The sequence below is a fragment of the Bos indicus x Bos taurus genome, chromosome 10, assembly GCF_003369695.1.
Source record: "Bos indicus x Bos taurus breed Angus x Brahman F1 hybrid chromosome 10, Bos_hybrid_MaternalHap_v2.0, whole genome shotgun sequence".
Taxonomy (NCBI): Eukaryota; Metazoa; Chordata; class Mammalia; order Artiodactyla; family Bovidae; genus Bos; species Bos indicus x Bos taurus.
In genome coordinates, this window is record NC_040085.1 from 29600488 (window position 1) to 29614611 (window position 14124).

General features: G+C 40.4%; 1 protein-coding gene across 2 annotated transcripts in view; it reads left to right on the forward strand.

The window, feature by feature from the left end:
• EIF2AK4 (eukaryotic translation initiation factor 2 alpha kinase 4) overlaps nucleotides 1-14124 on the forward strand; it is a 97156-nt gene that overhangs the window by 58020 nt on the left and 25012 nt on the right. For both annotated transcript variants that reach the window (XM_027553503.1, XM_027553504.1), the window contains exons 19-26: nucleotides 627-728; nucleotides 2082-2135; nucleotides 4872-5108; nucleotides 6950-7025; nucleotides 7573-7694; nucleotides 11421-11470; nucleotides 12404-12572; nucleotides 13865-13981. In XM_027553503.1, the coding sequence (XP_027409304.1) occupies nucleotides 627-728; nucleotides 2082-2135; nucleotides 4872-5108; nucleotides 6950-7025; nucleotides 7573-7694; nucleotides 11421-11470; nucleotides 12404-12572; nucleotides 13865-13981 (927 nt within the window). The remainder of the gene's footprint in view (nucleotides 1-626; nucleotides 729-2081; nucleotides 2136-4871; nucleotides 5109-6949; nucleotides 7026-7572; nucleotides 7695-11420; nucleotides 11471-12403; nucleotides 12573-13864; nucleotides 13982-14124) is intronic.

Below are 14124 nucleotides of genomic sequence, written 5' to 3' on the forward strand. Positions count from 1 at the left end.
GCAGATTGTGCTGTGTTTTCCTTTTGAGATGATCAGTAAAAATGCAGTTTTGTTGTCATGTTGTTTAGTTGCTCAGTCGTAACTCTTTGTGTCCCCATAGATTGCAGCCCACCAGGCTTCTCTGTCCATGGGATTTTACAGGCAAGAATACTGCAGTGGGTTGCCATTTCCTATTCCAGGGAATCTTCCCAACCCAGGGAACGCATCTGTGTCTCCATATCTGCAGCATTGCAGGTGGATTCTTTATCACTGAACCACCGCAGAAGCCCTGTAAAGATACAAAGCTAACTCTTTTCAAGATGTCGGTTCTCCTTGCTCTGTAATAATTATTCTCAGTGTGTGGCCAGGGGTTATCTATGTCTGTGGGTAGGGCTGAACCAGTTACAATCAACTTTTAAGAAAAATGTTGAAGTCATGCCAAATATTTTATCATCTAAATATAAAAATATCATCTATATTTTATACTTACAAGTTTGTTTTTTTATAGGACAGAGTGAATTTTTTCTCGTATGGTTTATTTTTCACTTAGGTGAACATTATCCCATCTAACAGTGCTCATCCTCTAATTCCCTATTGGATTATGCTTTCATATCTAGGCTCTAAATGTAATTCTTTTTCCTCCTCAGAAAGTGGATCTCTTCAGCCTGGGGATTATCTTCTTTGAGATGTCCTATCATCCCATGGTCACAGCCTCAGAAAGAATCTTTGTTCTCAACCAGCTCAGAGATGTATGTATCAGATGTTTTATTTAGTGCCTCTGTTTCCAGTAACCTGAATCTTAGCATGGACATTAGAATTCAGTGCCGGGTATTTATCTGTTATTTATAATATAGAAAGAGGTTGTCCTGCTATAATTTTCTGTGTTTTCTAATAAATGGAAATTCATCTCGGCTTATGCACTTACAATGATAAGAAACTTACCCCAAATTGATTTATTTGGGGAGATATTGCTAGGTAATCCTTTTTAAAAATATTTTGAGATTTCCTCTTGATTTTAAAACAAAGGAATTTTAAAATTTTGCATAATATCAATATAGTTACAGCAGTGGGAAGGGGTTATAAGGATAGCAAATATTTAGATCTAGAAATTAAAAAGTTCCAGCTGAATGTACCAGATATAATAATGCCTAAAGAATACCACTATGACCAGAAGGTAAGTGGGGTCTGGGGTGAAAATCAGCCACTTGAATTTTTTTCTCAATGAGATCTCCCTCAGTCTTCTTGGGTTTGATCCCTGCCTCTTCCCAAACTAAAAGGGACTAATGTTGGAGTGTGTGAAGTCAAGGGTGCCCATGGGCATCAGCATTAAGATGAGGGGAGAATAGAGTGAGGAAGATTTAGATTCACATATTCCTGTGTAAGAGAGATGAAGACTCTTCCTCTTCCTTCCTAGAGCAGAACCAAGTATGCATGTCTGTTGGTATTAATCACATACAGTGTGACTAAGAATACCCTGTGAGGTATCTCAGGAAGGAGTTTGATAGTTTAACTGCCAGGACAGCGTGGGCAGCTGTGTTCATCATGTATCAGAGGAAACAAAGAGATTACTGTGTCCTTGCCTTGACTTGGAATGCTCTTCATTGGTGAAGTGCCTTTCTTTAGTCTAAAATTCATGTTTGTTGCCTCATTTCAAGAATATCTCAACTGCCAGGTTAATGTTACGATTGAGGTCTTATTTACCAGAAAGGTGAGAAGTTTGAGGGGGTGGGTAGAGATTTTCACGTTGGTTTTTTCTTACTCTGTGTTGACCATTTTGTATTTTTACCTTTGTTTGTTTAATAAGGTTACTCTTGTCTTTCTCTGAAGCCATTAGATGGTAAAATACTTTGTTCTCAAACGAGGTGCTTTCTGTCACCTAGGCTGTCATTTGGGTGAAGTTAGTGTTAAAATAATACGTATGTCCTTGGAAGGATGGACATTGGATTTCAAGATGAGTGTCTTGTCCATCTCCCCTTGTTGGCAAACTTTCATTTCTCTATTTGATTTTCTTACCTCTGGTGAATAAAATGCTTTCACGTTTTATTGTGAAAATGTGGCAGCTTGCCAAGCACTTGCTGATTTGAATACAATATTTTTTTTAGCCCACTTCGCCTAAGTTTCCAGAAGACTTCGATGATGGGGAGCATACAAAGCAGGTAATTTTCTGATACTTTAATTACTGTGTTCTCACTCTGGAGTTTTAATTACTATTTTTCTTCTTCAATTAGTAATCTTCTGCCACTCATTCTCTTGTGTCGTGGGAACAACGTGGGGGAAAGTATCAAAAGATGGAGTACTTAAAATGTATTTAGACTTGAAAAACACTGTAAAAATGCCAAGGGCTGGCATAAAAAATTAACAAACTACAGGGTTCTTTTTTGTGATTCCTCATGCTTTTGAAGTACTGTTTGGACCTTTGGCTTAGCTATTGAAGAAAGAGAACACTCTTACAGCTCATTGTTTGAGATAAAGCTTGAAACTTTAAGAAAAAGAAAATACATTTTGAAACTGTAATTTTGTCCTGTCTTATATTGGTTAAAGTAGCTTATATTGTAAAGGGGAAGACTAGACAGTTAGATGGTACAGTAATTTAAACAAAATAATTTTCCCCCGTACTGTAAATATATGTGTGTGTGTGTACACGCGCGTGCCTGCTGAGTTGGCTTTAGTTGTGTCTGACTCTTTGCTACCCTATAGACTGTAGCCCGCCAGGCTTCTCTGTGGGTTTTCCAGGCAAGAGCACTGGAGTGGATTGCCATGCCCTCCTCCAAGGAATCTTCCCTACCCAGGGATCGAACCCATATCTCTTAAATCTCTTGCATTGGCAGGCAGGTTATTTACCACTAGCGCAACCTGGGAAGCCCCTATAGTATATGTATGTCAGAGTAAATTATTAGCATCTGGCTAATATGAAGGAATAATCATTAGTGAATTTATTATAGTGCTTCTGGTGTGCCTTTCTTCTTAGTGCTGGCTGTTTGTCTTAGAGGAACCTTCCATGGTTAATACTCTTGTCATGTAGAAGTTTACTCCTTAAACTGATTTCTTAACAATTATAATCAAGGCAGAATCCCTTATTTAAATTTTAATGTTGAGAACAGAAACCTAGCTAGAATATTGCATTAATTTGCTACTTTTTGATTATTGGTTTTGTATCTGGATGGACTTAACTTTTTTAGACTAATTTTCCTCCCCTGTAAAATAGAGATATTAAATATCCTTTATTTTATATTGGTACAAACATCCTATAATTTGGTAGCATTTAACATATGACATTTGTTTATGGTTCGAGGGACCCATTCTGCCTCAAATGTTGAATTAGTGAAGAACCATTAGAAAGTGGCTTCCCAGGTGTCTCAGTGGTAAAGAAACTGCCTGCCAGTGTAGAAGACACAAGTTTTGATTCCTGCATCAGGAAGATCCCCTAGAGGAGGAAGCAGCCACTCACTCCAGTTTTCTTGCCTGGGAAGTCCAATGGACAGAGGAGCCTGGTAGGCTATAGTCCATGGGGTTGCAAAGAATCAGACATGACTGAGTGACTGAGCATACATTAAAAAATACATTGAGTCGTGTTTCTCCTTTTACTAGCTATTATCATTGATCTGAACTGAGTTGTTCCCTGTATTTTTTAGGGTGTCATAAATAAATACTCAAATCATAGCATTTCCCTGTAATGAGGTCAGTCTTATACAGTATTCCCACATGGTGGCTCCTGTGGTGTTGTAGTTAAACTGCAGACATAAGCACAACTATACATACCATTTCTCAAGACAGTGATTGTCCTCCTAGCACAAGGACTTACTGGGCACCCTGGAGCATTTGCACTTGGGCTGTACAAACTTAACCAGATAAAACCATATATAAACTTAACCTTATATAAACTGTGTAAACTTAACCACCACAGCCACTGCCGCTGCTGCCTTCCATATCACATTGTTGCTTTTTATCTGCAAGAAGGCAGCATAGAAAATGCTTATTGACTGAGTATAACAGTTACTGCCACATACAGAAATTAAGTATTACTATCGATTTTGCTGAATAGGATATTATTTTTACCAGTTTAATTTAACATATATATTCATAAAGTTATATCACATCAGTTCCATTCTTTATATGAAAAATAATTATCTGTGTTTTTAATTCTAGCCTCAACCAGGGTTAAGGATTATGGGGGAGGATATTTTAAAGATATGTAATTAAAGATGCTTAATGAGATTCATCTATATTGAGGTTTTCTGATCTCAAGTATTCCTCTAACTCCTTATAAACAAGAGAATTACAGAATCATTCTGGGGCCTTTCAAAGGTTTAAACAGGGAACTATAGTTTATTCAAATAGTTCCCTGCTTAATTAGGTAGTAGCTATGAAGGTATAATAAATGAGTAACAGAAGAGAATTCAAGGGAATGGTATGAATACAGATAACATAAAAACAAGATGTTTTCTACTGATTTAGGGATTCCAGCAGCTCTTAAGCATTATATTTTCTACTAAAATTGGGCACCTAAAATAACTTGTTTTATGTTCTTGTATCTTGTGTGGTTCAAGAACTGTACCAAAAAAGCTGTATTTTAGATACAGTGTGTTTAGAAGGCCTAACTTTTGCTTCTATGTCTTTGTTGAAGGTTTTTTGGTCCTTTATAACAGTGAAGTACAAAAAGGGCCTCTACCTTTTAGGAAAGATACTATATTAATATTACCTAGTTGCACAATCCTGTGACCATAATGAACTATTGGGGGGAAATGACAAATTCAGAAATTTAAGAAATACCAACTAAAATGGACCATCTAAGGGGAAGAGGTGTGTCCTTTGGGACCTGAACCAAACACCAGCTTGCTGGGAGAATTCCCGAGCACCATCCATCGCATCCCATCCCCAGTATTGCATTGTAGAAATCTGTCATCTCCTGGCTGTTGAACCACGATCCGGCAAAGCGGCCCACGGCCACAGAACTGCTCAAGAGCGAGCTGCTGCCCCCGCCCCAGATGGAGGAATCGGAGCTGCACGAGGTGCTGCACCACACCCTGGCCAACGTGGACGGGAAGGCCTACCGCACCATGATGGGCCAGATCTTCGCCCAGCGCATCTCCCCTGCCATCGACTACACCTACGACAGTGACATACTGAAGGTGGGGTAAGCCATGGCTTGAAAGAGCTTTACCCGCTCTACAAAAGGATCAAGTCCATTCCTGAATTTTCCTGGGTTTCTTTAATGCCTCCAACATAAATTCTCTCTTTTTTTTAAATTAAAGCATCGTTGATTTATAGTATTGTAATAGTTTCAGGTATACAACAAAGTGATTCGGTTATATATATATATTCTTTTTCAGATTCTTTTTTATTATAGGTTATTATAGGTTTTATTATAGGTTGTTTCCTAAAGGAAATCAACCCTGAATATTCACTGGAAGGACTGTTGCTGAAGCTGAAGCTCCAGTTCTTTGGCCACCTGATATGCAGAGCCGACTCATTGGAAAAGACCCTGATGCTGGGAAAAGATTGAAAGTAAAAGGAGAAGGTTATGGCAGAGGATGAGATGGTTAAATAGCATCACCAACTTAATGAACATGAATTTGAGTAAACTCCAGGAGATGGCACAGGACAAAGGAGCCTGGTGTGCTAGTCCGTGGGGTCACAAAGAGTCACACAGAACTTAGCCACTGACAACAATTATAAGATACTGACTGTAGTTCCCTGTGCTATACCGTAGGTCCTGGTCCAACATAAGCTCTTAGTTTGAGGTCTGTATATGCAAAATGTGTGTGTGTGCATTATTCTAGGAAGAGCCACACTTTTAATCACTTACTTGTAGGAGTTCCTGATCCACCCCCTAACCAAAGAGGGTAAGAAGTGGTGCTTTTAGAGACCAAGCCCTGGCCCAGATGGCCAGGTCAAATAGCCAGCTCCCAATACTGGCTACACATTAAAGTCACCTGTGAGGCCCTTGGACAACACAGAGGCTCAGGCCCTACATCCAGTACAGTGACTTGGAGTATAAGTGTGAAGCACTTCAAGAATCTCTGTTCAGGGACTTCCCTGGTGGTCAGTGTTTAAGACTCCATGGTCCCAATGCAGGGGGTCTAGGTTCAGTCCCTGGTCAGGGAACTAAGATCCTGAGTGCTGCAACTAAGACCCACTGCAGCCAAATAAATAAATAAACAAAAAGAATCTCAGTTTAAAAGCTCGTCAGGTGGCTTCTGAAGCACAAGCAGGTTTGGGAGACTTCAACATTTTCTTTCTTAAAAGCAAAAACAGTCTGAAACGGTATAGCAAAATGTTAAAATTGTATACAGTTGGGTGAGTTAATAATAGATATTTTTGTATTCTGTATACATTTCCATATGCTTAAAGTAGAATTTGAAGAGTAGCAGAGAAAGTCCTGGTAAGGTTTGTGGAAGATCAGTATAGATTTCAGGGGCTAAGTGGTTTTTCTTCACTGGTATATTAGATATCTACAGGATTATGGTTGACTTTTTAATTGTTGGTTTTTTGCTTCTCTATTGTCTTTAATAAATTTTCTGTAGTGAAATAATGCTACTTTTATTATAAGAAAAAATGAAAAAGAAAGTTATTTACAAAATATATAAATGCCATGTAGCTTTCAAGAGGCCCACTATGAAATATTGTAGTCTGTGGGAGGGGGTTTGATGCTGTTAGATGTTTGACTGCCACAGTATCTCTGAAAGTTCTTTTGGAGAGTTGTGTGTAGGACTAGCTGTCTCTGAAAGGCACACATGACCATTGCTGAGAGCTTGGACTTTGAACTGAGGAAGCCCTCCCAAAATAGGACATGTTGCAAGACATGTGGTTTGCTCCTTTCCTGAATATGTTCAAAAGAGGAGTGACTCATTGAGATCTGTTTTGTGATCTTGGGAATAAGTAATATAATGCATATGACAAGCCACAGAAAGATATTTTGGGCGATCCCTTTGATCAGGCTTCAATGACACTTGAATTGGTCATATTCTAGGGCAGCTTCTCCATCCGCACAGCCAAGATACAGCAGCACGTGTGTGAAACCATCATCCGCATCTTCAAAAGACACGGTATGTCCTCTTTTAAAAACATGGGCCTTCTCAAAAGACATTTTGTTTCCTCTTCAGAAAGTCATGTTAATGGACTTGGGTGCAGCCATGCTTTACTTTCAAATTCAGTTACACTCACTTGACACCCATGACGTTTAAGCTTATTTTTATAATTCAGCTTGTGGAGGGGAAACAGATTTGAGTATTATAACCTCGTTGGTAAAATACAGTTGGTTTGTGGAGTCAGAAATGTGACTAGGGAATTTCCTGGCAGTCCAGTGATTAGGACTGAGTGCCTTCACTGCCATGGGCCTGGGTTCGATCCCTGGTCAGGGAACTAAGATTCGGCAAGCTGTGTGGTGCAGCCAAAAAAAAAAAAAGGAAATGTGACTAAATTAACAAACCTAACCTTAGATGAGCTTTCCATTAGTAAACTTAGAGAATTGAAGATAAAGTGATTTCAGTAGTCCCAGTGGCAGATTCTTAACTGTCACGTTTGTGTTTGTTTTAATTTGTGTCTGGAAAGCATGAGAAACAGTGACCAGTTATTCTTTCTCATTTGGTGTAGGAGCTGTCCAGTTGTGTACCCCACTGCTGCTTCCCCGAAACAGACAAATATATGAGCACAACGAAGCTGCCTTATTCATGGACCACAGCGGGATGCTGGTGATGCTGCCTTTCGACCTGCGGGTGAGGCTGGGAGGCTTTGCTGACAGTGTGGGTGCCATGCCTGGTCCCAGGGCTGGTATCATGTTAAAGGAACACCCCCACCAATCATTCTTGCCCCCAGGCTTATTTTCTTAATGTCACCTCTAGGAAACATAATCTTAAGAGAGTTATCAGGGTGACAGCATCATGGTAAACCTTTGACCGTGTGTGCATCCACCTTAGTGCTTACGTAGAAGCAGGTGCCACCTCTGCACGTCAGTGTTGAGCTCCTCCAGGTGATCATAGCAGGCTAACTTGGCCAACCCAGACATTTCCCATACGCTAATGTCCAGAACAGTTGAATTCTTATAACAGCAAGTGTCCCTGCTAAGTGTGTGTGCTGAAGTCTGCTCATGCTTGCTTTCTTATCCCCAGGGTTCCCTTTGACAGCAGCACGCTTACTGGTTGATCACTCACATGGTGCTGGCTGCTAACAAGCCCATCTGTACTGTAAATGCATGTGACAGACAAGAGGTTAATATTCCTCTTGTACAGAAAGCACTTAGAAGTAGAGAGATGAGTAAAGGCTATAACCAGGCAGTTCTCTGAAGAGAAGATACATGGGGATAATAATCTTCTCACAGATATTCAACCTCACTAATAAGGAAACACAAAGCAAAGGTATCTGAACTTCACCTCTCAGACTGGCAAAAATCTTTAATGCCCACAGATGACTAGAGTTTAGGAAAATAGGTACTTTAATATATTGCTGATGAGAATGTAAGTTGTTGAACCTTTAGAAAAGTAATCTGAACATATTTAATAAAGTAAATGCATGTACTACACCCTTTGAGCTAGCAATCCCACTTTGAGGGATTTATTTAAAGAAATAACACATTGGCATACAAATATTAAAAAGACATCCATTTCCAATTTATCATGGTGGTCAAAAACTGAAAACTGCTACTGCATCAGTAGCAAAATGGCTGAATAATTTATTATGGAATATTAAAGAGGTAAAATATCAAAATGCATATATATTTAGATAGATCCATATCTATATTTGATCTGTAGGAATATCCATGGTATCCTATTAGCTGGAAAAAAAAGTATGTTTCAAAAGAACTGTAATATGATTCTTTCAGGGGAGGTTGTGATTTCCTCAGTTCTGTCTCTCCGCAGCAAAAATTTGAAGTGATGGATGGACCAGTGTTACAGCTCCATGTTACAGCTCAGTTTATGTCGGGAGAGTGTGTAATTTCCTTGGTTCTGTCTCACCACAGCAAAAATTTGAAGTGATGGACAGATCAGTTACCAGTGTTACAGCTTGGTGTTACAGCTCAGTTTTATTTGGCAAGGAAAGGAAAATACACCCTCAAGGCATGAGGGCGGGCCGACCCAAAAGACACAAAGAGAAGAGAAGCCAGAGGCTCAATTTTGGCTCCTCTCTTTATATGTTTTTTCTCCTCCCCCTGAGCCTGCCCTGTGTAAACTGGGCTAGCCAGGAGGGCTGTTTGTTTCACCTGAGGTTCTCACTCCAGTCCTCAGACCTTCCTTTGTTCTATTTCACGGGCTTTTCCCTTCTTTGTGTTTTAGCCACTTCATTCTGGACTCCTTTTTCCTAATCTAACTACCTAACAATTCCTTATGGCAGAAAGTGAAGAACTAAAGAGCCTCTTGATGAAAGTGAAAGAGCAGAGTGAAAAAGTTGTCTTAAAGCTCTACATGCAGAAAACTAAGATCATGGCATCCAGTCCCATCACTTCATGGCAAATAGATGGGGAAACAGTGGCTGAGTTTATTTTTCTGGGCTCCAGAATCACTGCAGATGGTGATTGCAGCCATGAAATTAAAAGATGCTTACTCCTTGGAAGGAAAGTTATGACCAACCTAGACAGCATATTAAAAAGCAGAGACATTACTTTGCCAATACAGGTCCGTCTAGTCAAGGCTATGGTTTTTCCAGTGGTCATGTATGGATGTGAGAGTTGGACTATAAAGAAAGCTGAACACCGAAGAATTGATGCTTTTGAACTGTGGTGTTGGAGAAGACTCTTGAGAGTCCCTTGGACTGCAAGGAGATCCAACCAGTCCATCCTAAAGGAGATCAGTCCCGGGTATTCATTGGAAGGACTGATGTTGAAGCTGAAACTCCAATACTTTGGCCACCTGTGAAGAGCTGAGTAATTTGAAAAGACCCTGATGCTGGGAAAGATTGAGGGCAGGAGGAGAAGGGGATGACAGAGTAGATGGTTGGGTGGCATCACCGACTCAATGGACATGGGTTTGAGTGGACACCAGGAGTCGGTGATGGACAGGGAGGCCTGGCATGCTGCGGTTCATGGGGTCACAGAGTCAGACACAACTGAGCAACTGAACTGAACTGAATTGAACAATTCCATTTTTATTATACAGAGAAAGAAAAAAGTTTAAAAAAAAAAAAAAAACAGCTGAGCATGTTTACAAAGATGGGTATTTGAATGCACCTGGTATGTTTGAGATATATATAGTGCTCCCACATGCGTGTGAATAATGACACATATCAGCTTGTTTGTATCCCCAGACTGAAGTGTCAAAAACTTGAACTTTTGACTGTATTTTTCTGGAGGGAGGTCTGGAATCAGGACATTGTCTTTCTTTCATATCTGTGTTTTGCAGCATATTGCAAGAACATGTTTTGCTTTTATGGTTCAAGAGGAAATTCCTTCTATGCCCTTGGATTTAGTTTTTCTTTTGCAGTAAGTTAGGTGGTTTGGGATTATTTTGAGTGAGAGGTGAGTAGGTAGCATACCAGATTTGGGCTCTGCAATGGCAACCCACTCCAGTACTCTTGCCTGGAAAATCCCATGGACAGAGGAGCCTGGTAGACTGCAGTCCATGGGGTCGCTAAGAGTCGGGCACGACTGAGCAACTTCACTTTCACTTTTCACTTTGATGCATTAGAGAAGGAAATGGCAACCCACTCCAGTATTCTTGCCTGAAGAATCCCAGGGGCAGAGGAGCCTAGTGGGCTGCCGTCTATGAGGTCGCACAGAGTCAGACAGGACATGACTGAAGAGACTTAGCAGCAGCAGCAGAGAAAGTACAGAGGGCAAACATTTACATAACTATACTTAAAACTGGCTCCTTATTGTCTAGACATTAGGGCACTAAAATGCAGATTGTTAAACATAAGCTTTCTTTCTGTGAGCAAATATATTAAATCCCTCCAAATAAAAAATAATTGCCCTTTCAGAATTTGACCTATTAGTTAATGATACCACGTCAGATCTCTTGAAGCAATCTGGTAATGGTTTTATAAGCTGTGGTGATTATTACTGGGTGGTTATTAAGAATTTCCTCTGTAAGATCTATGAGAAAGTCAGGAAATTTGTAAGAGGTAATACCCATTTTGACTGCAGTATTATGTGACACTTAAAAAAAAATTCACAGGTCATCATATAACTTGCACAGAATAAAATTTGGCAGAGTATATTTTACTAAAAGTGATTTTTTTCTCAAACTTAAGAACCTAAGAAATGCCACAGCGAATAAGGTTGGTGTTACATCCAGCAGTGAGATAAGCTGCTGACTGACCAACTCAGAAACATTCCAAGGAGTGTGAGTGACGAGCATTGCACAGCTTTGTGAACATTCTCAAAACCACTGAATTGTAAACTTTAAAAGGGTGAACTCTATGGTATGTGACTTACAACTCAAAGGTTAAAAAAACAAAAGGAGTAGTGGTTGGCACCTCTTGATACTGACCTTTGAAACTTTATTTTTCAGGTTCCTTTTGCAAGATATGTGGCGAGAAATAATATATTGAATTTAAAGCGGTAAGAAAAAATGGGGGTTCATTTGGTGCATGTGGGGAAGAAACCCAAAAAGAGTATTTCATCTACAGTGATCGTTACACAGTCAAGTATTTGGAGTTTAAAGTACTGAGCTTGGAAAATGGTCACAAAGCCATTTTGTCACAAAGCGCCAGTACCCCTTTCTATGATCAAGACTGGCATCCTCCTGTTTGTAGGAATGTTGCATTTGGGTGGCAGCCTGAGACTCCCAGTCTTTTCTCTGCCTTCTAAATGTCCCCAAGCCACTTGACCAAGTACTTTCACAAATGGTTGCTTGGAAAAACATCTGGCTGTTCTTGATCACAGATGGCCTCTTTTAAAATTTAATTGAAAAGACAAGTGGCCAGTGGTCTCTGTGTGAAAACTGCCTGCACAGGTAACTGAATAAAAACAGCTTGTGGAGAAGTGGAGGAAACCCAGCAGGAGTGCTGAACCTCCAGGCACTTACCGCTGGGGAAAGGTTTTCATTCACATACCACAGGGGCAAACACCAAGATCTGCATAAATTGGAGCGATGTTGTTGTCAGCAAGGCACCTGACTTTGCAGCTCCTTTCCTGAACAAAGTCAAAGCTCTTTACATGCCTTTATTCTCAATTCCAAGTAAACAGTTACTAATCATAAAGTGTGGGCATCACTGTGTAGAAAGCAAACACTCATGATAAAATTATTTTTCTATGTTATTTCATGTCTATTTCAGACTTAAAAAAATAAATAAACCCCATTGCTTAATAGTGGCAACACTGGGAATTGGAACCTAGATACAAAGCATGACTATTCTGGGCAAATCTATCTTTACGTTCTCTTAATCATACCACTAATTGATTTTTCCATATTATTTCTTTTATTCAACAATCTCTTATACATATGTAATTCCAGCAAGCAATGACCTTAGAAATGCGGGCTTCTCTCCGCAGATATTGCATAGAACGTGTGTTCAGACCTCGAAAATTAGACCGATTTCATCCCAAAGAACTTCTGGAGTGTGCATTTGATATTGTTACCTCTACTACCAACGGCTCGCTGCCCACCGCTGAAATCATCTACACCATCTACGAAATCATCCAGGAGTTTCCAGCACTTCAGGTTCCTTCCCATACCCTAACATCCCAAGGTTATCCCACTAGACAGAGTCCTTCACCAGATTCCATGGGACCACAGAACTGCTCCTCAGATAGTGCTGGCCATGAATCACATTGTTACTCAAGCCCCTGGGAAAGTTTGATGTAGCTTTTGAGACAGTCTCATGCTCTTACCTCCACCTAGAAAGAAATGAATTTGTTTTTGTTTCTTTGATTGGGGGGAAGCTGTAGTTTCTCCATGCATTCCAAAATTTGAGGAATTCAGCTAAGAATCCTAGGATACTTTGAGCATGTTGGGAACCCTCAGCTCCCTCCTACGCCCAGGCTCTTTTTCAAAAAATATGTACTAATTATTTTATTGCTTTAGGTTACATGGAATGCATTCTCTCTTTTTTTTTTAATCAAAGTGTAGTTGATTTGCAACAGTTTTTAATTTTTAAAATTTTTAGCCACACTGCATGGCATATGGGACCTTAGTTCCCCAACCAGGGATCAAACCCATGCCCCCACCATTAGAAGCCCAGAGTCTTAACCACTGGACTACCAGGGACGTCCCCGCCCAGACTCTTAACAACTGGCCTCACTTTGTGTGGTCTCTGTGGACTCCCCAGCCAGTGGAGTGCACTGTGCGCTCAGTGGTTGCTCTCCTTGGCCTTCCCTCCCCATCCCCGCTACACGCCCCTCTTACCCTCTCCACAGTGACCTCCCATCAGTCACTGTGCACCCCTGTCCAGATAGACCTCTCTACCCAGCTGCAGTGGGGGCCCGGGAGCCTGCCTGCAACCTCCCTGATTGGCCAGCCACCTTTTCTTCTCAGCTCTCACAGCACGTGAGACGAGAACCCACGTGCTAGTTGCCAGCTGTTTCCTCCAGGCAGAGATGCTCCTTCAGGGCCACTGTCTGTGCAGCCCACTGCACCTGGCTCAGCGCACAGCTCACCGCCCTGTGAATGCTCCTGACTGTGTGCTTATACTCCACCAGCTGGGCGTATAGGTCACTTAGTACTGACCCAGGTCTTCTCCCACTTTGAAATCTGTGTCACCTTGCTCAGGCTTTTGAACGTAGCTGGAGATGAAAGTATTTCTGATGTGTATGATAAAGATTAAATTATTAATATATTATACTCTGACCACAACAGTGTAAGAAGAATATATATATGAAAAAGTAAACTAAAAGGCAATATGCTAGAATTCATTCCTTCCATTGTGTCAGTTTGGTAAATTGGGGATAAGATTCTAGATTTCGTCAGGTGCCTGTGTTGCTTTTATAATGAAAATAATAATTTCTCTGTCCTAGGAAAGAAATTACAGTATTTACTTGAACCATACCATGTTACTGAAAGCAATACTCTTACACTGTGGGATCCCAGAAGATAAACTCAGCCAAGTCTATGTTATTCTGTATGATGCTGTGGTAAGCACTTAATTCCTTTGAGTTGATATTGAAGGATAATAATAATAGCTTGAGAATTTTCTTAGTCATGTAACCATAAAACTGAATTGGGAATTTTATCTCCTTCCCCTCTTTGCTCTAAGGTAAAAGAAGCAATGGCTCTG